This window comes from Hyaena hyaena, unplaced genomic scaffold, assembly GCF_003009895.1.
Source record: "Hyaena hyaena isolate Hyena2069 unplaced genomic scaffold, ASM300989v1 scaffold_233, whole genome shotgun sequence".
In the NCBI taxonomy this organism is placed as follows: domain Eukaryota; kingdom Metazoa; phylum Chordata; class Mammalia; order Carnivora; family Hyaenidae; genus Hyaena; species Hyaena hyaena.
This window is the reverse complement of record NW_024080866.1, coordinates 1,529,621-1,552,873: the sequence shown is the minus strand read 5'-3', so window position 1 is coordinate 1,552,873 and position 23,253 is coordinate 1,529,621. Positions and strand designations below refer to the sequence as shown.

At 39.6% G+C, this 23,253-nt stretch overlaps 1 protein-coding gene and 1 non-coding gene across 4 annotated transcripts in view; one reads left to right on the top strand and one right to left on the bottom strand.

The window, feature by feature from the left end:
* Positions 1-17,928, top strand: part of BORCS7 (BLOC-1 related complex subunit 7) — a 35,585-nt gene extending 17,657 nt beyond the window's left edge. For 2 of the 3 annotated variants that reach the window (XM_039244007.1, XM_039244008.1), the window contains exons 2-6: positions 1,848-1,979; positions 14,505-14,567; positions 14,678-14,721; positions 15,689-15,709; positions 17,281-17,928. In XM_039244007.1, the coding sequence (XP_039099938.1) occupies positions 1,905-1,979; positions 14,505-14,567; positions 14,678-14,721; positions 15,689-15,709; positions 17,281-17,332 (255 nt within the window). In that variant the 5' untranslated portion in view covers positions 1,848-1,904 and the 3' untranslated portion in view covers positions 17,333-17,928. Of the gene's footprint in view, positions 1-1,847; positions 1,980-5,430; positions 5,609-14,504; positions 14,568-14,677; positions 14,722-15,688; positions 15,710-17,280 lie in introns of those variants that run through there. The other variant, XM_039244005.1, reaches the window with a different exon arrangement.
* On the bottom strand, positions 12,731-12,803 carry TRNAK-CUU. The gene has a single exon. It is a non-coding gene; the product is annotated as a tRNA-Lys (tRNA).
* Positions 17,929-23,253: the final 5,325 nt, after the last annotated feature.

The window sequence follows — 23,253 nt, the reverse complement described above, 5'->3', positions numbered from 1 at the left end:
TTTCAAAAATAAAATAAACATTAAAAAATAAATTTAAAAAGGAAGAAAATGAATAAACAAGCCACCAGCTAGAAGACAATATTTGCAAAACTCATATTTGGTAAAAGATTAATATCCAAAATATACAAAGAACTTTTAAACCCAACACTAAGAAAATAACCCAGTTTAAAAATGGGCAACAGATCTGAACAGACATCTCACCATAGATGATATATATAGATGGCAAATAAGCATATGAAAAGACAATCTCATATGTCATTAGGGAATTGCAAATTAAAACAATGAGATACCCACTACATACCTATTAGAATGGCTAAAATCCAAAAAAACTGACAAAATTAGATGCTCACCAATGTGGAGCAACAGGAACTCTTATTTGTCACTGGTGGGAATGCAACCACTTTTTAAAAATGTTTATTTTGAGGGGGCGAGGGGCAGAGAGAGAGGGAGGGAGAGCATCCCAAGCAGGCTCCACACCATCAGCGCAGAGCCTGATGCAGGGCTCAAATTCATGAACCATGGGACCATGATCTAAGCCAAAATCAAAAATCATATGCTCAACCAACCGAGCCACTCAGGCACCCTGAGAATGCAACCACTTTGGAAGACAGTTTGGCAGTTTCTTTCAAAAGTAAAAATTCTTACCATTTTATACCCACTAGGATGGGTATTTTATATATATATAAATAATAACAAATGTTGGTGACAGTATGGAGATTGGAAACCTCATGCATTGTGGTGGTTATTTAAAATGGCGTAGCTTCTGTGGAAACTTACATTTGTTCCTCAAAATGTTAACCATAGAATTACCATCTGACTAGCAATTCTATAACTAGGTAGGTGTCCAGAAGAATTGACGAGAGGGACTCAAAAAGGTACTTGTACACCAATGTTCACAGCAGTATTATTCATAATAATCAAAAGGTGGAATCAACCCAAGTGTCCATGAACAAATGAATGGATGAACAAAATGCGTTATATACATACAGTGGAATATTACTCTGCTATAAAAAGAATGAAGTTCTAATACATGCTATGACTTGAATTCACTTTGAAAGCCTTTTGCTAAGTGAAATAAACTAGACACAAAAGGACAGATATTGTACGATTGCATTTGCCAGAGGTATCTAGAATATGTAAATTCATAGTGGCATAAATTAGAGGTTACCAGGGGGTGGAAGTAATTAATAGCAAATATTTAATGGGTACAGAGTTTTCTGCTTGGGACAATGAAAAAGTCTGTGAAATAGATAGTGGCAGTGATTTTATCATCACACATCAGAAGGTTGATATTATCTTTTATGGAAGTAACTCGGGTGAGACTACTGTTGATTGATTGGCACTCTAAGGGGGTGATTATTGGATTCCTGGATGACTGACTTTCAGAAGTGACCCTGATTGCTTGATTCGCAAAAGGGATTCACTGAGGTGAGTTGTCATGAACTGATTGAACAGATTTCAAACAAGTTTTGGTGGCATAATAGTTTTCTATTTCCGTATAAAAATATTACCAAAAACAGTGGCTTAAAACAATGTACATTTATTATCTTATAGTTCCTGTGGGTCAGGAATCCAAGTACAACTTTTCTGGGCCATCTACTTAGGGTCTCACAAGGCTGCAATCAAGGTGTGAGCCAGGGCTAGGCTCTCATCTGGAGGCTCAAATGGGTAAGGTTCTATTTCCCAATTTGCCTGATTGTTAGTACCATTCAGTTCCTTTAGGTTGTTTGATTGAGTGCTTTTTTCCCCCTGGTTTTCAGCTGGAGGCTCATTTTTCAGTGACTAGATAATGCTTGCAGTTTCTTGCCATGTGGAGTTCTCCAACATGGCCATTTCCTTCTTCACAGCCATCAAGAGACTTCAGCAAGATGGGCCTTACAGTCTTTGTAATCACATAATCATGTATGCACAATCAGGTATGTCTCATCACCTGTGCATATTCTGTTGGATCAGAAGCAAGCCACAGATCCTGCCCACATGTAAGTGAAGGGGATCATCAGGAGGTGAACACCAGGTGGTGGGGATCATGAAAGCTACCTGTCAGTGGCCAGTCTGTCTACCACAGGTGACTTCTTGTTACCATGGCCACATAACAGTCTTTTTCTAAATTTGTGGGTGTGGAGCAATTGGAGTCTCCTACGCTGCTACTGGGAATGTAAAGTGGTAAAACAAACAAACAAACAAAAACACAAAAAAACTTCGGGAAGTGGTTTGGCAGATCTTGAAAAGCTAAACACTTTGCATATGACCCAGCCATTCTATTCCTTGATATTTTCCAAGATAAATGAAAACAACACACATAAGGACTTGTATATGAATGCCATAGCACATTTATTTATAATAACCCCCAAATGGAAACAACCGAAATGTCCATCAGCAGGTGAATGGATAAACAAAATGAGATATATTCAAACGATGAAATATTTCTCAGAAATAAAAAGGAACAGACTAGTGATATGCATCACAATGTGGATGACTCTCAAAATCATTATGCTGAAAAAAGCCAGACAAAAAGAATACTTTCTGTATTATTCCAATTATATGACATTCTAGAAATGCAAATTAGTTTACAGTGATAGAAAGCAGATCAATTGTTGCCTAGAGTGAGGGATAGATCGACTGCAAAGACGGACTTGGAAACTTTTGTGGGTGATAAAAATGCTCTGTACCTTGATAGTGGTGGTGGTTCATAGGTGTGTACATCTGTCACACTAATCACATTGTACAATTTATTTTTTATTGTTTTAAATGTTTATTTTTGAGAGAGAGAGTGTGTGTAAGCAGGGAGGGGCAGAGAGAGAAGGAGACAGAGGATCTGAAGCAGGCTCTGTGCTGACAGTACACCTGAGCTGACTGGGCCACCCAGGCACCCACAAACTGTACACTTTATTTTCTTTTCAGCCACAGAAAGGATTTTATTACCATATTTTCCTTGAGAACTTTTCATTACCAAGTCAGAATTTTTTTTCCATTTTATTTTTAATTATTATTATTTTTTAAAATTTTAATTATTAAAACAAAATTTTAAATCCAAGTTAGTTAACATATAGTGTAATAACGCTTTTAGGAATAGAATTTAGTGATTCATCACTTACATATAGCACCCCGGGCTCATCCCAAGTGCCCTCCTTAATGCCCATGGCCTATTTAGCCCACCTCCCACCCGATACCCTGCCAGCAACCCTCTGTTTGTTCTGTATTTAACAGCCTCTTATGGTTTGTCTCCCTTTCTGTTTTTATATTATTTTTGCTTCCATTCCCTAATGTTCATCTGTTTTGTTTCTTAAATTTCACATATGAGTGAAATTGTAATATATGATTTCATGTATAACATGATATTTGTCTTTCTCTGACTTATTTCACTTAGCATAATACACTCTAGTTCCATCCATGTTGTTGCAAATGGCAAGATTCCATTCTTTTTGATTGCTGAATAATATTCCATTGTGTGTGTGTGTGTGTGTGTGTGTGTGTGTGTGTGTGCGCGCGCGCGCGCGCATACCACATCTTCATTCATCAGTCGATGGATATTTAGGCTCTTTCATACTTTGGCTATTGTCAATAGTGCTTCTATAAACATTGGTTGCATGTGCCCTTTCGAAAAAGCACTCCTGTATCCTTTGGATAAATACCTAGTAGAGCAATTGCTGTGTCATAGGGTAGCTCTATTTTTAATTTTTTGAGGAACTTCCATGCTCTTTTACAGAGTGGCTGCACCAGTTTGCATTCCCACCGAGAGTACAAAAGGGTTCCTCTCTCCCCGTCCTTGCCAACATCTGTTATTACCTGACTGTTAATTTTAGCCATCCTGACAGGTACCTGTGAGGTGGTATCTCACTGTGGTTTTGATTTGTATCAAAACCTGACGATGAGTGACATGGAGCATCATTTCATGTGTCTGTTAGCCATCTGGATATCTTCTCTGGAAATCGTCTATTCATGTCTTTTGCCCATTTCTTCACGAGATTTTTTTGGGTGTTGAGTTTGATAAGTTCTTTATAGTTTTTATCTGATGTGTCATGTGCAAATATTTTCTCCCATTGTGTTGTTTGCCTTTTAGTTTTGCTGATTGTTTCCTTCACTGTTTTTATCTTGATGAGGTCCCAACAGTTCATTTTTGCTTTTGTTTCCCTTGCCTCTGGAGACATATCAAGTAACAAATTGCTATGGCTGAGGTCAAAGAAGTTGTTGCCTGTTTTCTTCGCTAGGATTTTGATGGCTTTCTGTCTTACTTTAGGTCTGTCATCCATTTTTACTTTATTTTTGTGTCTGGTATAAGAAAGTGGTCCAGGTTCATTCTTCTGCATGTCGCTATCTAGTTTTCCCAACACCATTTGCTGAAGAGACTGTCTCTTTTTCCATTGGATATCCTTCCCTGTTTTGTCAAAGATTAGTTGACCAAATGTTTGTGAGTCCATTTCTGGATTCTCTATTCTGTATGTCTGTTCTTGTGCCAATACCATGCTGTCTTAATGATTACAGCTTTGTAATACAGCTTGAAGTCCAGAATTGTGACGCCTCCAGGTTTGGTTTTCATTTTCAGGACTGCTTTGGCTATTTGGGGTCTTTTGTGGATCCACGCAATTTTGGATTGTTTGTTCTAGCTCTGTGAAGAATGCTGGTGTTATTTTGATAGGGATTGCAAATTGTACATTTTAAAAAACATAGTTATTGCACATGAATTATACCTCAGTAAAATTGGTTAAGAACAAGAATTAAATGAAAGAATCAACAGAGACATGAATCTAGGCACTTGGAGGAGAAAGTAATGTTGATCTGAGTACAGGTTATTTTGAACAAAATTTGCAGTATAACACTATTCTCATCTTTCCTGCATTAGCTAACAAAGAAACAGAGGTACGCAAAAACATTTCAGTTATTAATTCATTTCCAAGGTGATGATAAGTTTGCTTTTAATAGAACAAACAGATCATTTATCATCAAAAATTACTAGTGATTTTGAGCACTTCCTTCATTTATTAGCTGCTTACATGGCTCCTCACACAGCTTGGCGGCTCCTCAGGGACAAAGACTGTTCTCTTTCTTTTTCTCTGCCCTCAGGCTAGCATAGTTTGATATTTAGTTAATGCAATTTTACTAAAGTTGAACTAAATGATCTTAATTCATTCTCATAACTTTTGGAGACCGGAACATTATTACTTTTTCCTTACTGATAAAAACAAGACGCAAACTAAATGGCAGGAGTAGGACTGTAATTGAGGATTACAGTCTAATCTATGGATTTAATGAAAGGTCCTCCATCCCCTCCAGAGAGGTGCACCTGGGCCTCATCTTCCTCAGGATATCAACTGAGTATTTTAAATGAATTTAAGGTCAACCCCGCTAAGCGCATGCGTGCCTTCCTTTTCCCACGGTGTAAGAAACACCGCCTCGCTTCCTTCCGCTTTGTGGCTCTTTTGGCCCCAGCGACTCGCCGTTGTCCGGGAGGAGGCGTTCACTAGATGAGGTGATGGCGACTGGGACGCCAGATTCGCAAGCGCGATTTGGTCAGTCTGTGAAGGGTCTCCTTACAGAGAAGGTGAATACGTGTGGTACGGACGTCATCGCGCTCACTAAGCAAGTGCTGAAGGGCTCCCGGAGCTCCGAGGTGAGCTGGGAGTGGACTTTCTGGCCCGATATTCCGGGGGCCCGAGTCTTCCATAGCTGTGGGAAGGAGATCGCGTTTCCTCCTGGGAATTGTAGGCTGTGACCTGCTAGCCGAGGAGGAGAGTTCAGTTCGCGGAGGGCGCGTGTTGCATTCTGGGGTGTGTAGGCTGAGAGGATTACAGTTGTGGGGAGGGAAAGAAACGGGTTGGTGGGAATCCCCTCTAGCGGAGATTGCTGCTGGACGGCGGATAAGACAGCGGTCCGAGCCAGTTGCTAATTCGTTTCATGGGGTTGCCTCTAGGGAAGACCTTTCCCTTTCTAGCTCCCAAATTCAGCATGGTTTTGCCCTAAACGTCTCAGATTCTTCCCACACTTTTGCGCATCGTTTATGGGTTTGTTCTTTTCTGATTTGTCTTTCTGGCCACATTCTTGGTTTTCTGTCTCTTAGATTAGCTTTCTTGTTCGCCCCGATTTCCCCTTATAGCTGCTTCTGTGAATGGAGTCATATGATGATTTTCACACCAGAAAGTTTTATGTATGCTCACTTTGTGTCCAAAAAAAGACCTATTTATTGTACTCTTTTAAATAATCACCTAGGAGAAGTGAAAATATATATCCACACAAAAACTTGTACATGTGCATAGTATCATTATCCATCATAGCTCCAAACTGGAAACAACCCAATGTCCACTGCTAAGTGAATGGACAAACAAAATGTTTCTGTTGGCTCAGCTGTTCTACTCCTAGGTTTTATCCAAGAGAAATGATTACATGTTTCTCATTTTGTTATACACATAACATATTATCTAAGTTCCTGTTTTCATTTCTTTAAACTGGAACATCTTGAATACACCTGTGAAACTATCTGAGTACAAAGTCTTTTTTAGATTTTTGTGAATTTCTTCTATAGATCGTTACCACTATCTTGCTCAGAATTAATTCAATAGCGGTGGCTTAGCTGCTCACCTTCAGCAAGTATTGCTTATTTTCAACTTAGTTTTCATAGTAATAGTAACTCTGAGTCTTTTAACTCATATTTCATCAATTTCCATATTGTTTTATTAAGTTATGTAATTGTAGTAACACGCATAATGTGACCAGAAATTTTTGGACTTCTATATGAATATTCATAGCAGCTTTGTTCATATTAGTTTAGGGTCCAATAGAATTGTCTTCACAGAATTACCTTTTATTTTATGTCCTTAGCTTTTATTGATAGTGACTACAAGAAACATCTATATGAAGAAGCATTTACTATAACACTATTGTTGAAGTCACTGATTTGGTGATCCTGAGTATGTTTTGTGTGAGGTTACACATGATATACACATTTTAGGATTCAGTATCAGAGCAGTCTGTCTCTTTTTGAGAAATTGTTATGTTGCCTTTTATCAAATAAGAATTATGCTTGAGGTGTTTCACTTTTGCCTTGGTTGCACGGAAGTTCTTACATCAGTTTTAGTGGTAGACACGCTTACTTCCTTCTCCTTTTAATGACTTTTACATTCTGTTTTTTAAAAAAAGTGTGTGTGTGTGGGGGGGTGTATACACATACAGACACATAATTAGGTATAAATTGCCTTGAATCTTCTTGGAGGATAGGCAAGGTATACATATATAAATCAAAAAATAGGGTTCATAGGTTTTTTTTTTTTAAATGTTTATTTATTTTTGAGAGAGAGAGAGACAGACAGACAGAGAGAGACAGAGAAGACAAAGTGTGAGTCGGGGAGGGGCAGAAAGAGGGAGTCAAAATGTGAAGCAGGCTCCAGGCTTGAGCAGTCAGCACAGAGCCTGACGCAGGGCTCGAACCCACGAACGGTGAGATCATGACCTGAGGTGAAGTCGGACGCTTAACTGACTGAGTCACCAGGCACCCGATAGTGTTCATAGTTAGCCACCAGTATGTATTTGATGGCTTGAGCAAATGGCCAAGAAAGAATTTTTGAGATGTCTTTGGTGAAAAAAAAAGTTATTTTATTAGAGCATGGGGTTAAAGCAGAGATAGGACACGTGGGCAGAAGGAGCTGCACTGGGGTTGTGAGGAGATGACGCATTTTATATACTTTTAAGTTAGTGAGGGTTAGGGAGAGCATAAGTCTCTAAGGAATTTGAAAGCAAGGCTTTCAGGACCTTGAGGGGCTAGCTGCTGTTAAGATAAGGTTTCTTTTAGTCTTTAATAAAACAAAAACATTAAGCAAGTAAGACAGCCATGAGTTCTTTGAGCAAGGTCATGCTCTGCATGTTTCAGGTGTCTATCAGTGGGCTGCAGGCTGAAAGGAGACTTAATTTATGTTACTTTTCTCTTGCCTTGCCAGCACCAGTGTGTATTGAACATCCATATTTATCATAATAAACTTAAGCATGTGCTGGACATTGCTGTGTTTTATGTAGCTTAATTCATTAAATATTTAATAATATTTATAAAATAAATAATAGCGGAGGTACTTTTCTTACATAGAGGATACGAAGAGGAATTTAATTTGACCAAGGTTACAGAGTAGCTAGGAAGGGGTGGAAGTAGGATTCAAACCTAGGCAGACTGGCTCTAGGCCCGTAATCTTGGGCTCCACTTCTCATTTGGTAAGAGCTGGTTAAGTGGCCAAAAAGCCACGGTGTCACCATTAACTGCCCTAATGTCACTTGCTCCTTTCTGTTCCTTCTTGTGTAGTTTTCACATGAGATTCTTCCATAGTAGATTTAGAGTGGGTGCTCAGTAAGTGGTGCGGATTAAGTTAAACTGAAATCAGTCCCGCTTTCTGTGAGGGTTGACTCATCATCTCTCAATTCTCTGACTTTTGCCTTTTTATTGGATCTCTTACATGGTACTTATCACATACCATATTGACTTTTCATCTAGTTACATATGTATTTTTGTCATTTCCTTTACTAGACTGTAGACTATTTGGAGTGTCTTACTGATTTTTTTTTGTCTTTTTTTTTTTTTGTAGTATTTATCAGTACCAAACTTTATTCCTTTTTAAGACTAAATAATATTGCATTGTATGTATATACCACGTTTTGTTTATCCATTCATTTGGTGATGGATATTTGTGTTATTTCCACCTTCTGGCTTTGTGAATGTGCTGCAGTAAACATTTGCGTGTAATACCTATTTGAGACCCTGGAACTCCAATTGCTGGATCATAGTCCTATGGTAATTCTATGTTTAACTTTTTGAGGAGCCACCATACTGTTTAGCACAGTGTACCGCTTCTTCCTTCCTTCCTTCCTTCCTTCCTTCCTTCCTTCCTTCCTTCCTTTCTTTCTTTCTTTCTTTCTTTCTTTCTTTCTTTCTTTCTTTCTATCATCTATCTATCTATCTATTTATCTATTTATCTATCTATCTCTATTTTTAGAGAAAGAGAGATAGCATGAGCAGGAGAGAGAAGCTGGTGGGAGGGGGAGAGAGAGAGAATGAGAATGAATGAGAATCTTAAGCAGACTCCATGCTCAGTGTGGAGGTTGACACAGGGCTCCATACCATGACCCTGGAATCAAGAGTTAAGAGGTTCATCTGACTGAACCACCCAGGTGCCCTGTGAGTGCACCATTTTATGTTGCCACCAATGCACCAGCCTTCCAAATACTTCACCTCATGGACATTTGTCATTTTCCTTTTTTAAAAATGTTTATTTATTTTTGAGAGAGAGAGAGCATGAGTGAGGAGGATGCTGAAAGAGAGGGACAGAGGATCTGAAGCAGGCTCTGTGCTGATAGCAGAGAGCCCTATGCACGGCTCGAACTCATGAACTGTGGGATCATGACCTGAGACAAAGTCAGACTCTCAACTGACTGAGCCATCCAGGTGCCCCCCATTTTTTATCATAGCCATCCTGATAGGCTAACACAGTGGTATTCCCCTGTGGTTTTGATTTGCATTTCCCCAAAGACTAGTGATGTTGAGCGTGGTTCTTGTTCTTATTGGCCATTTGTATATCTTCTTTGAAGAAATGTCTATGAAGGTCCATTGTCCATTTCCAGATTGGATTTTTTGTTGTTGAGTTTTAGGAGTTCTCATGTATTCTGAATGTTAATGCTTTATCAGATATTATTTGCATATGTTTTCTCACATTCTGTGAGTTTTCTTCTCATTTTCTTGATAATGTCCTGAGCTCAGTGAACTGAATCTCCTAGAGAAACATTGCCTTAAATGTTTACAGTTTATTTTCACACAGCACCTTCTGCTTCTGATTTTTTGGGGTCTAGTGGCAATTGTCTTCTTCAGGAGGGTATTCCTTCTTTCTGTTCCTTAGACTTTCTTCTCCAGCATTTTGATTTGATATTGATGTAGCCCAAATTATCTCAAAGCCACAGGGCATCTCCTTGGGGTCAGTCCTGAGGGAAATGAAGCTCTTAGTCTCATTATGGACATGGAGCCTGATTTTCAGTTTCAATCCTTCTTAGCCCATAGGGCACTGCTTCTCTTTTCAACAGTCTCCATGTACCTGTTTTGTTTGATTTGCTGACAATTTCCATGTGTAAAGCTCTCCTTCTGCAGCATTCATGTAATAAATATTTATTGTCTGCTATGTGCCAAGAACTCTTCTAGGCATAAGGGAGAGAATGGTACACAAAAACTAACAGACCTCATACTTATGAAGCTTACATTTTAGTGAAGAGACAGATAAACAAGTGAACCAAAAAATCAGGTGGCAGTAAATATTATGAAGAAAAACTAAGCTGGGAGTAGAGAGTGATGAAAGGGTTTTCCTTAAATAGGGTGATCAGAGAAGGGCTCTTGAAGGAGGGGACATTTGAGCAGACACTTCAATGAAGCGAGGGAGCAAGCCATGTGGACGGCTGGAGGCAGAGTGTTCCAAGCAGAGTAAGTGGCAAATGCAAAGGCCTTGAGATGGGAATGTGTGCAGGGTGTGCAAGGATTCCAGCGTGGCTGGAGCACCAAGTGGGGAAGAACGTGGCAGCCTGTGCCCTCAGCATGTGACTCCTACGCTCCTCCTGTGTGCGCCTGCACGTCTCCTTCAGTCGAGTTGTGTGCTGAGTAAAGGGTCCATTGTATTTTATCCTAAAGCCGTGTAAGGCATTTATGCTTACTGTTGGAACTACATTATTTAATGCAGTAATATGGAAAATAATTAACTAGAATGAAAAGAAAAAGAGGGATGGTATTACTATGAAAACTAAGCTGAAAAATCTTGTTGAAGATGAGGAGCTAACAAATAACAACTTAGTAATCATACTTGTTGAAGACGAATAGCTGAGATTGCTGTTGAGTTACTTATGAGCAAAGCAATGGTAAAAGCCCAGGGGGAAATACTGAAGACATTGTTCCATTTTAAAGACACCCAAACCGGGGGCGCCTCGGTGGCCCAGTCTGTTAAGCGTCTGACTTAGGCTCAGGTCATGATTTCACGGTTTGTGGGTTTGAGCCCTGCGTTGGGCTCTGTGCTGACAGCTAGCTCAGAGCCTGGAGCCTGCTTTGGATTCTGTGTCTCCCTCTCTCTCTGACCCTACCCTGCTCATGCTGTCTCTCTCTCTCAGAAAACAAAACAAAAGAAAAAAAAAAACATTGAAAAAACATAAAAAAAAAAAAAAAAAAAAAAAAAAAAAAAAAAATATTAAAAAAATAAAAAAAAAAAAAAAAAAAAAGCCCAAACCGGACATCTTAGATGATGTTTTATGATGGGTTAAGTGCGTGGTCGGTTTATGCAAGAAAAGGATGCAGAATGCCAATGAATGCATCTGTGATCAAAGAAGGGGCCTTGGCCCTGCATTGCAACAGCTCCCACATTCCAGAAATCCCGAGTCTCCTTGAGCCGATCTCCTAAATGATCACCCTCCTCCCCCTTTAACTGCCACTTCCGTGGCTCAGACCACTTTCCTTGCTTGCCTAGACTGTGTCTAGCCAGTCTCTCTGCCTTCAGTCTTCACTTCAGTCCATTCTGCTTGCAGCAGTTCAAAAAGAGTAAATCTGATCATGCTGGACCTTTAGGTCTCAGCTTAGAAGTCACTTCCTTTAGGAAGCTCTCCCTGAACTTCTGGCCTGTAATGGGTCAGGACCCCCCCACATGCTCCCAGGTTATCTGGTGTTTCCCTATCCGCAGTTACCACAAGGCATTGTAGTGCCTGTGTCCTCTTTGTAACACCAGATTGTGAGCTCTGTGAGGACAGGGGCTCTGTCTCTTCCTGACGTAGCTGAGCACTTAGTAAACATGCACTGACTGAGTAAATGAATGAGGAAGATTGTGTTAGAACCTTGTCTTTCTGCCATCACTTTGTCAGTCACCATCTCCCATCTGTAGGACTCTGGGAGTTTGCCACTTAAAAGTGGTCATGGACGGAACAGGCACTCTGATACGCTGTGGATGGGGATGCAAAATGATATAACCCTAATGGAGGGGGATTTGGCAGTATGTAGCAAAACTAAAACCCTCCAATCCAGCAATCACAGCCATGATTCTATGAGTCTATCCCAAAGATACTCTAGCAAAAAGACACAAAGATATCTAAGGTGTTTTTTGTAACACTGCTTATAATAGCAAAGACTGGAAATAGTCCCAAAGTCCACCCCAGATAGCTGGTTGAATAATCCTGTGGTGACATTTATTTATTTATTTATTTATTCACTCACTCACTCATTCACTCACTCACTCACTCACTCACTGACATTTTAGAGAGAGAGCACATGAGCGGTGGAGAGGGGCACGGGGAAAGAGAGAATCTCAAGTAGGCTTCATGCTCAGTGTAGAGTCTGACACTGGACTTGACTCCATGCCGCTGAGATCATGACCTGAGCTGAAATCAAAAGTTAGATGCTCAACTGACTGAGCCAACCAGGCGCCCCACTTACAGGGACATCTGTAGAGTGGAGTGCTCTGTAGCCATAAAAGAGCAGTGTGCAGGTTCGGTATATATTTTGCTGCATGTGTATCTCAGCCTGTATTTTCAAGTGAAAATAGCAGGGCGTAGAAGAGTGCATGTAGTTGGTTACATTCTAAGTAAGGAGGGGAGATTATATACATATGTCCACTTTTACAAAGAAATCATGGAAAGATAAACCCAAAACTAAAATACACACACATGCGCGCGCGCGCGCGCGCACACACACACACACACACACACACACACGTGTATACATCTTTTAAAAATTGAGGAGGCTCCATGCCCAACATGGGACTTGAACTCACGACCCTGAGATCAAGAGTCACATGCTCTACCAACTGAGCCAGCCAGGTGTCCCTAAAAAAAAAAATTTACGCGTAGGGGAGAGAAAATGGAGAGGGGAAGGGACAGGGATGGAAGGTCTTATTTTACTGTTTTGACTTTAGAGGCACATAAAGGTTTATTAATTTTAAAACTTAAAAATAAAAAAACAAGTAACAGTTGCCATGGGGGAAGTTATCTGGGGGCTGTAACAGTGCTGTTGTTCCTGGTCATTTTGAGGCTATTGATCCCCTTTTCACCAGACTCTCACTGACCCAAGGGAGCAGTGACAGTGGGTAGGACACATGGTAGTAGCTCTTCTTACCTGATTGGAGTTAATGTCTGCCAGGAGCAGGGTGGGACAGTAGACCAGAAACCACTGTCCACCTCCGCTTGGCTCTCAGTACCCACTGAGTCCCCTCTCAGTGGCCACAGGCCGCCCACCCAAATCGGAGCTCAGCTTTTGTGCTGTCAGGACTCAGCTGTCAGCTACAGGGACTCCTCAAAATCTGCATCTGCATTTCTTCTTCCTTCCTTCCTTTCTTCCCTTCCTTTCTTTCCTTTCTTTTTCTTTCTCTCTCTCTTTCTTTTAATTGAAATATAGTTGACATACAATGTTACATTAGTTTCAAGTTTACAGCACAATGCTCTGCAACTGTTTGCAACTATACTTGAAGCTGTGCGCACTGTAAGAATAGTTCCTGGTCTCTGCCCCCCCCCCTTGCCCCCCCATCAGCCGTCCTTCATGTGATGCTTTCCTGTTTCAACCCCGAGCTGCTTGCAGGCCTTTTTTGCTTGTGTCTCTCACTCCATTTCTTTCTTTTTTTTTTTTTTTAAATATTTTTTATTTATTTCTAGGAGAGAGAGAGAGAGACAGCGTGAGCAGGGGAGGGTCAGAGAGAGAGGGAGACACAGACTCTGAAACAGGCTCCAGGCTCTGAGCTGGCAGTCAGCACAGAGCCTGACGCGGAGCTTGAACCCACAAACTGCGAGATCATGACCTAAGCGAAAGTCAGACGCTTAACCGACTAAGCCACCCAGGCGCCCCTCTCACTCCATTTCTAAACGGCTATATTCCTACTAGCCTTTTTAGCCCTATGCTAGTTCCTGCCCCCTCACTCTACTCCAAGCCTCAGATCTGTCTTTAAGAAACCAAAAGGTTAGGGGCGCCTGGGTGGCTTAGTCGGTTGAGCGTCCGACTTTCGCTTAGGTCTTGATCTCGCGGTTCGTGGGTTCGAGCCCCGCATCGGGCTGTGTGCTGACTGCCAGCTCAGAGCCTGGAGCCTGTTTCAGTCTGTGACTCCCTCTCTCTCTGACCCTCCCCTGCTCACACTGTCTCTCTCTCTATCTCCTAGAAATAAATAAAACATTTAAAAAAAAAAAAAAAAGAAAGAAACCAAAAGGTTAAATTCTCACTGGGCCTGTGGAGCCAAAGTTTTCTTTGCAGGCTTCTTTCAGCTCTTGGGCGAAGAAGTCACTCAAGGAGCTCTGCAGTTATGGAGCCCTTGATCTCTCAGAGGTGGATTGGAGGTGGAACCCATGCCAGAACTGCCGTAGTGACAGTGACTTTGGACTTTCAACATAAACAAATGGAAAATTATCCTCCGTTACATGTGGGAGTTTTTGTAACTGGGTGAGGGAAGGGGAGAAGAGAGGGTGGCGGTTTAACAGCTGCAGAGAGAAGGTGACAGAAGTCTGGAGGTTTTGATTACCACTTTATTTTTGTCTTCCAGCTGCTAGGTCAGGCAGCTCGCAACATGGTACTACAGGAAGACGCCATCTTGCACTCAGAAGATGTAAGAAACACTTCCTTTTATGATTTGGGGTTTCTATACATAATTTGTGTGGCTACAGGGAAGTGGAATGTATCGATTTCTCTTTCTGTGTGTGTTGTTTCTTAATGCAGAGTTTAAGGAAAATGGCAATAATAACCACACATCTCCAGTACCAGTGAGTATGCCCTTTCCAATGACTACTTGCTACAAAATCATTATCCTCAGGCTGCCCCCTGTTGTGGCCTTTGTTCTTCAACACATTTTCCTGTGAAGGCAGGAGTTGCGAGTAAAAGTAGGGTTAGTCAAACATGAGCTCCTTTTGGAAAAGATGGTTGAGACTGCAGAAGAAGTTGGGGTGTGGGGTGAGATCAAGAGCCAGAACTACCTTTTGTGAGCCTCTCAGTGTCAATTTGAGGGCTCCTCAGAGGGAGAGACTGTAAACCCCATGAGGGCAGGGCCTGTACCAGGACCACGTGAGCACAGTGCCTGGCACCCAGTAGACGCTTAATCAGTATTTGTTGACCACCTATGCCCAAGGTCTCTCCTGGGGAGTCTGCTCTTTCACTAGGGAGTCAAGTGTAACTCAGACCTGTATCCCAAAGTCTCACGTACAGCCCAGCCCTAGCTGCATATGAATGATACAGGAGATTTTGAAATATAGAGAACCCCTTCTCTGTTACAAGTTTGGATAAAATTATAGTTAGCTTTTCATTGTATTTCATTTTGCTTTATATTTTATATAGTTGATATTATACTTATGTGCCTACTGTATGATTAAGAGTTTAACTCTTGATATTTAAACAGCTAAGTGTTCATTCTTTGGGTGTGTGCATATGATGTGTGTGACCACTAGACTGCCCATACCCGGACTGAATGTGAGCCACGCGTATGTATAGTTTTTGCACCACCTCCCTCGATCTGATAGTGTGGCATCACCTCTTTAGGCTTAGAATCCTTCGTTTTAGCAATTCTGCGCTCAGATAGTGAACAGAGCTTCAAGAACAGTCTTAGGCTAGAAGGGACAGAAATACAGAGTGTGACAGAAGCCAGAGATTTTTTCTGCCTACATATATCTAGCCATAAGTTGCACTAGTCTTCTGAGATTTTTAATATTTATTTTCTTTTTTCCTTTTCTGATTTAGGCAAGAAGCTATTCAGAAGAAGTAAGTAACCCCAAAGGTAGGGGAGTTGGGGGGGTGGTGGCAACTGAAGCAGGCTGCAGGGAATTCTACTTCTGGGCTGAGGATCAGTGTCAAACTCTGGTTGACATATGCCCTTAAATTGACATATGCTCTGGGGTAGCTCATTCAGGATATAAAGAAGACAGTACAGTTGATCCTTGAATGATATAGGTTTGAACTACATACACAGTTCCACTTACACACAGATTTTTTGATAAATACCATACAGTATTGTAAATGTATTTTCTCTTCCTTATGATTTTCTCTTTTTTAAAATATTATTATTTTGTGTGAGAGACAGAGAGCAAGTATGCAAGCAGGGGGAGGGGCAGAGGGAGAGGGAGGGAGAAAATCTTAAGCAGGCTCCACATGAGCACAGAGCCTGACTCAGGGCTTGATCTCATGACTATGAGATCATGATCTGAGCTGAAACTAAGAGTCAGACTCTTAACCAACTGAACCACCCAGGCACCCTGTCTTTCTTTTCTTTTTCCTCCCTCCCTCCCTTCTTTCCTTCCTTCCTTCCTTCCCTTATTCTTGAGAGAGAGAGAGAGAGAGAGAGAGAGGGACGGGCAGAGAGAGAGAAGAAAGAGAGAATCCCAAGCAGGCTCCACACCATCAGCTCAGAGCCTGACACGGGACTTGAACTCACAAAACATGAGATCATGACCTGAGCCAAAATCAAGAGTCAGATGCTCAACCAACTTAGCCACCTACACGTCCCCTTATGATTGTCTTAACATTTTTTTTCTCTAGCTTACTTTATTATGAAAGTATAGTATATAATACATATACAGAATATGTGTTAATTGACTGTTTCTGTTACCAATAAGGCTTCTGGTTAATAATAGGCTATTAGTAGTTAAATTTGGGGGGAGTCAGGTTATACACAGATTTTGACTGTGCAGGGTATCAGCACCTATACACCCCCTATGTTGTTCAAGGGTCAACTGTACATTTCAAGGGTGTGCAGTAAGTCAGTTCACTGCTAGTAAAGTCTTTTTAAAAATTACAATATGTAGAAGCCATGCTTAAGGAATAGAAAACCTGGGGCACCTGGGTGGCTCAATTGGTTAAGCGTCTGACTTCGGCTCAGGTCATGATCTCATGGTTCGTGGGTTTGAGCCCCACGTCAGGCTCTGTGCTGACAGCCAGCTCAGAACCTGGAGCCTGCTTCAGATTCTGTATCTCCCTCTCTCTCTGACCCTCCCCTGCTCATGCTGTCTCTCTCTCTCTCAGAAATAAATAAAACATTAAAAGAAAAAGAATAGAAAACCTTCTGCATTGTTAATATTCATTAAGTAAATTAAATGTGCTGAAGCCATTGAACAGTCTTGTTTTTTTGAGTGGATTAAATCTGTCCCTTACAATATTGGTTACTCTAATTTGCTTTACAGACCTTTTTTTGATAGTTTAAAATTCTGGGACCCTAGAGGACCAATATAAATTTTGATTTAGCTTTAGCAGTACTTCTACATTAAAGTACAGACTGTACAAAGAGAGGTCTTTATTGCTCATTCCAGATAAACCTTTTTCTCTTTTCTGATTTCTAGTGTTGAGCAGTCTTCTGATCTGCAGGACCAGCTGAATCATCTGCTGAAATAGTGCAGCTTGTAAGGGGGCAAAAGCACTTCTTTGCCTGACACTAAGAAGGAAATCTTTTACTTAACCACTGTGCTATGGGTTTGGTTTTCCATTTTCTTCTCCAAAAGTTAAGTTAGAACAGTTTTGTGATGGTGTACAGTTTCTCCGAAAAGAAGCTAGGTGGTTGAAATTTGGAAGTACTTCTTAAAGCAGAGTAACTCATACTCTTATTGAATTTTTTAATTGCCCTGTTTAGTTTTATGTTAAAGCAGAATTAAAAGAGGTCTTAGTTTTTCCCATAGAATTTTTATATGTCAAAAGCCGTATCATCTAAATATGATCCTTCAGCAAATACTGAGTAATGTTTTAAATTCAGAATTAGGGCTTCAATTGTGAAACCATAGGACTGATTAATATTCTTTTTAAAAGACTTTTTATTTTAATCATAACATTCAGAAAGTATATGTATCACAGAATGGTAATAGGTAATAACCTGTTCTTTCCCTCCCCTTCCCTTCCCCTTCCCCTTCACCTCCCTTCCCTTCCCCCTCAGAGGAGATACTTATTTTATTCATTGTAGCAAATTCCTGAATGAAAATGAGGCAAGTGATATCATATCTGGCCAGCTGTAGTCTCTTCTTTGACCTTCATTCCTAGTTTCTTTGTTGTTATTTTTGATTAATCGGCCTTGGGTTCATTTTTAAATTGTGCTAGCCATCAGCAAATTCACTTGTAAACATTACTGCCAAATGCAAAGACAGTTGAATTACTGGGAATGATTTCAGGGTAGGGTTGTGCCATGGTGAAAACCTTATGTTTTCAGATACTTACCCATGTTTATTTAATTCACCTTACTAAAAGGCATTGCCTTTAACTGTTTTTGCTTTGTTTGAATTTTAAATGGGATGCTATCATGTTCTAGTTAGTTCTTCACTAAGGAATTGGGAGAAAGCTGACTTAGGAAAATGGTATCTTCACTCAAAGGAAAAAAAGCAATTAAGAGTCCAATTTAATTCATACTGTATATCATTGAGTCAACTAATCACATTAGATTGTATTTATCCCTCATACCTATACACATTAACTTAAGGTAAAAAAAAACAAACAAACTAGGTATGAAGGAATTCAGTTATGCTATTCATTCTGTAAACACTCATTACAGTTATTAAATGTAAATGGGCTTAGTTCACCTTCAAAAAGAAGGGTCACAAATTATAGCAAATGTCATGTTAAGAATAAAACATTTGAGGGGCACCTGGGTAGCTCAGTTGGTTGAGCATCTAACTCTTGATTTTGGCTCAGGTCATCATCTCATGATTCATGGTATGGAGCCAACATGTGGAGCCTGCTCAGAATTATCTGTCTCCCTCTCTCTCTGTCCCACCCCTTTTCTCTCTCTCTTTCTCAAAAATAAATAAACATTTTGAAAAAAAGAGTAAAACCTTTGAAGCATAATCAGAGGATGTTACCAACACTGTTTCTACTCAACATTTTGCTGGAGGCCATATCTAGTGCAGAAATTAGAAATAAGTATAGCTATTAGCAATAAAGAGATAAAATTATTATCATATGGTAGGATTATCTGCTTAGAAAATCCCAGGACTGATTTTTTTTTTTTAAAGGATCATCAATCCTGTTATACAAGATGCAAAGAAATACTTAACATGAAAATTTTTTTAAATTAAAAATTAAAATAAATAAAGATGTGGCCTAAGTTTTCCTCATCATGCTGGAACAAATATTAAAGAAGCAGTGATTGCTTACGTTATACCTGATAAAACAAATTTCACAATCAAAATTTTAATGGTAAATATAAATATTGGTAATACAAATGGTAAATATTAAAAACTAGTAGTACTGAATTTAGTCTTTTTTTTTTTTTTTCTTTTGAGAAAGAGAGTATAAACAGTGGAAAGACAGAGAGAGAGAGACAGAATCTGAAGCAGGCTCTAGGCTCCACGCTGTTAGCGCATAGCACAGTGCAGGGCTTAAACTCACGAACCATAAGATCATGATCTGATCTGAAGTTGGACACTTAACTGACTGAGCCACCCAGGCACCCCCTGATTTACTCATTTTAAATAACATAACGCCAAGATACATGAAAGAGAAATAGCCAGAAATGTACAGTCAGAAATGTATATATAATTTGATAGTATGTCTCTTGGTGAAATAAATGGGTTATGTAGAATTAAGTGGTGATCAAACATGGAAACTAAAATCCTTCTTTAAAATCTGGGGTATAGGAGCACCCGGGTGGCTCAGTAGGTTAAGCCTCCGACTTCAGCTCAGGTCATGATCTCACATTCGTGGGTTTGATCCCTGCATCGGGCTCTGTGTTGACAGCTCACAGCCTGGAGCCTGCTTTGGATTCTGTATCTCCCTGTTTCTCTGCTCCTTCCCCTCTCATGCTCTGTCTCTCTCTGTCTCAAATATAAATAAAACATTAAAAAATTAAAAAAAATAAAATCTGGGGTATAGAGAATATGTTGGAGGATAATATTTTTAAAGTAGTGAAAAGTCAAATTCTCTGCAAGAAAATTTATGTGATATACCTAAGCAGTGCTATAAAGAAAGAAAATCATGCATTAAATGTCTTTTAGAGATAAGGGTGGAAAATTTTTTAAGGGGGTTTGTGGTTAGAACTTAGGAAATCAGAATAAGAAAACCAAGCATGAATGATAAAAATTTAAAAAAATATGATATCATTAATTGGTGCTTATAGATTAAATTGGTAAAGTATCGGGGCACCTGACTGGCTCAGTCACTGGAGCACGTAACTCTTGAGCTTGGGGTTGTCAGTTTGAGCCCTACATTGGGTGTGAAGATCACTTGAAAATAAAATCTTAAGAAAAATTAAATTGGTAAAGTATCAGCTCAATCATGAAAGTACAAATTAGTAAATTTATTATTGGATGGGGTTACATAAAGTACATCAATTAGATTTTAAAAGCATGATCTATCTGCTTGATGCTAAAATTTGATTACTAGTATCAAAATGTCTGGCTCCTTCTAAAGCTATAATATTACAAAACTGACATTTAAAAGAGAATATGCCCAGGGGCGAGCATGTGACTCTTGATCTTGGGGTTATGAAGTTGAGCCCCACATTGGGACTAGAGCTTACTTAAAAAATTTTTTAAAGTAGTTTGCTTGTGATGGCTTTCGGAGACTTGTCCAAACTATCAGAGAATTTCTATATGCTGCCAAAGTATAGAAAATGATAGTAAGATACTCAGTTCACTTGCTGAAGTAAATGTGACTTTCATGTTTATGTTTATTTATTTTTAAAGATTTTATTTTTAAGTAATCTCTACACCCATTTTCGGGTTCCAACTTACAACCCTGAGATCAAGAATCACATGCCTCTGCCAAGAGTGAGGCAGCCAGGTGCCACTGTGACTTTCATTTTTAAAAATTAAAGCAAAAAAAAAAAAAAAATTAAAGCAAAAAAATATCACAAAACCTAGGAGTTTCTTATTTATGAACACAGATTCAAAAATCTTAATAACATCTCAGGAAAATTGGATACAGAAATATTTTTGAAGAATTGCTAAGATAATTTCACAATTACAAAGTTGATATAATAGCTGCTAAACACATTACATTCATAAGAAACATTAAATCATATATCACTGTAATACACACCAAAAAGGCAGTTGAAAAAATTAACTTCTATTTCTAATTAAAACTATGTAATTTTTTTTCTTTCCAAGCAGTTCTTTCTAAAGAACCAACATGTAATATTTGGTGAAGAAGACTCCTAGAACTCCAGAATCTTGGAGCCGGGTAGGGCCTCAAAAGCGATTGAATTCCAGCCCCAGGTTTTACAAATGCAAAATGTGACTAGGGACAGGAAATGACTTACCCAAAGTCACTGAGTTTGATGATAGGTCTTTTGAGTACTAGCCTAGTTCTCTCTCTCTGCTATTTTCCTTATAAATAGAAACAAGGGTGCTATGGGGCGCCTGGGTGGCTTAGTCGGTTAAGCGTCCGACTTTCGCTTAGGTCATGATCTCGCGGTTCGTGGGTTCAAGCCCCGTGTCAGGCTCTGTGCTGACTGCCAGCTCGGAGCCTGGAGCCTGTTTCGGAGTCTGTCACTCCCTCTCTCTCTGACCCTCCCCTGCTCACACTGTCTCTCTGTCTCTCTCCTAGAAATAAATAAAACATTAAAAAAAAATTCAAAAAAATAAATAAAATTAAAAAAAAAGAAAGAAACAAGGGTGCTACTTGTCATTTCTAGTATTTACCATAATACAAAGAAAGGATCTTGGGAGTAATTTACCATTTACCCCTGCTGTTGCATTTCTAGCAAGTAAACGTCCAGCTGGTCATCTGGCTTCTGCTTGAATGCTTCCAATTTGGGGGAACCTTTTACTGAGGGATGCTGGCCATTTTGGAAAGCTCTACCTTTTGAAAGATGGTCTGTGCACTGAACCAAAACCTGCCTTTCTGGACCATTCTGTAATTGTCAGGCCAGGAGCTTCCAAGGTGGGATATGTGGAGGTATGTGCAAGGCCATCCTTGGAGGCAAGGGAAAAAAATACAAAAATGTCTATGTATCTTTATTTTTTAAGTTAAGGAACTTAGCTTTTGCTAATATTTAAAATAACATGATATGAGAGATCTGATTTGGTCTACATAGCATACTGATCTACACAGCAGGCCTGTCATTTAGCAAGGGTGATACTAAAAACAAAAACAATTGGCCGATGCACTGACCAATCAGAACGAATGATGGCTACAAGCACTCTGGTCCCAAACCCGGTGCTGCACACCAGATACCAGCTGAGGAAAAACTGGGACTAACCCAATTTAAGTTGATGGCAGTTTGCTTTCCTGTGATCTATCTGTTGTGGTGAAGTGGATTTAAGGTTTATCAAATGATTCTTGTGAATAACCATAAGTTGAAGATAATAAAGTACAGTGAACAAGTGGAAATGGTAAAGCTCTCTCCTTAACTCCCATTAACCTGTTCCTTCAAGATAAAGATGGCATTTCCACAATGAGTGAGAAAGTGACTGCTTTCCTAAAAGGACCAGTTTTATGGAGACAGCATTTTGAAAACTAGTATTTAAGAGTGTTTTTACCGTTACACAATTGCCAAGAAACTGATACCTGTAGAAACACTCATTTTACACACTTCATAGTTGGAAATATTCTAAGCTATAAAAATATTCCAACAAGGATTGTTTCCATGGACTTAGTTTGTTAAAAATTTTAAAATACAGCACCTTCCTATTAATATTTAACAAAACTAATTGACATCAGGGAAGACTGTTATTAGCAGATGAGATTGAAAAATGAGCATAATGTAAATGTTCAGTTTAGATCTCCATAGCTCCTTACTATCCTAATGAATAGAAATGCTTGTTACAACCACAAAAGGAAGTAAGATAGACAAATATAGTGAATCCTTGTACAACGTGGGGGTTGGGGTGCCAAGACCTACAGAGTTGACAATCCACATATAATTTTTGACTCCCCCGAAACTTAACTAGTAATAGCCTACTATTGACTAGAAGCCTTATCAATAACATAAACTGTCAATTACCACATATTTTGTATATTATATGCTATATTTACAATGAAGTGAGCTAGAGGGAAAAAATGTTATTAAGAAAATTACAAGAGAGGGGCACTTGGGTGGCTTAATCAGTTAAGTGTCTGACTTTGGCTCAGGTCATGATCTCATGGTTTGTGAGTTCGAGCCCTGCATCAGGCTCTCTGCTGTTGGCACAGAGCCCACTTCGGATCCTCAGTCCTCGTCTCTCTCTGTCCCTTCCCCCCTCTCAAAAATAAACATTTAAAAAAAGAAAGAAAATTACAAGAGAGAAAATATGTTTTCATACTGTACTTACCAAAAAACTGACATAGAGGTGGACCACACAGTTCAAACTCTTTGTTGTTCAATATAGGGGTAGAAGAAAAAACTTTCTTCA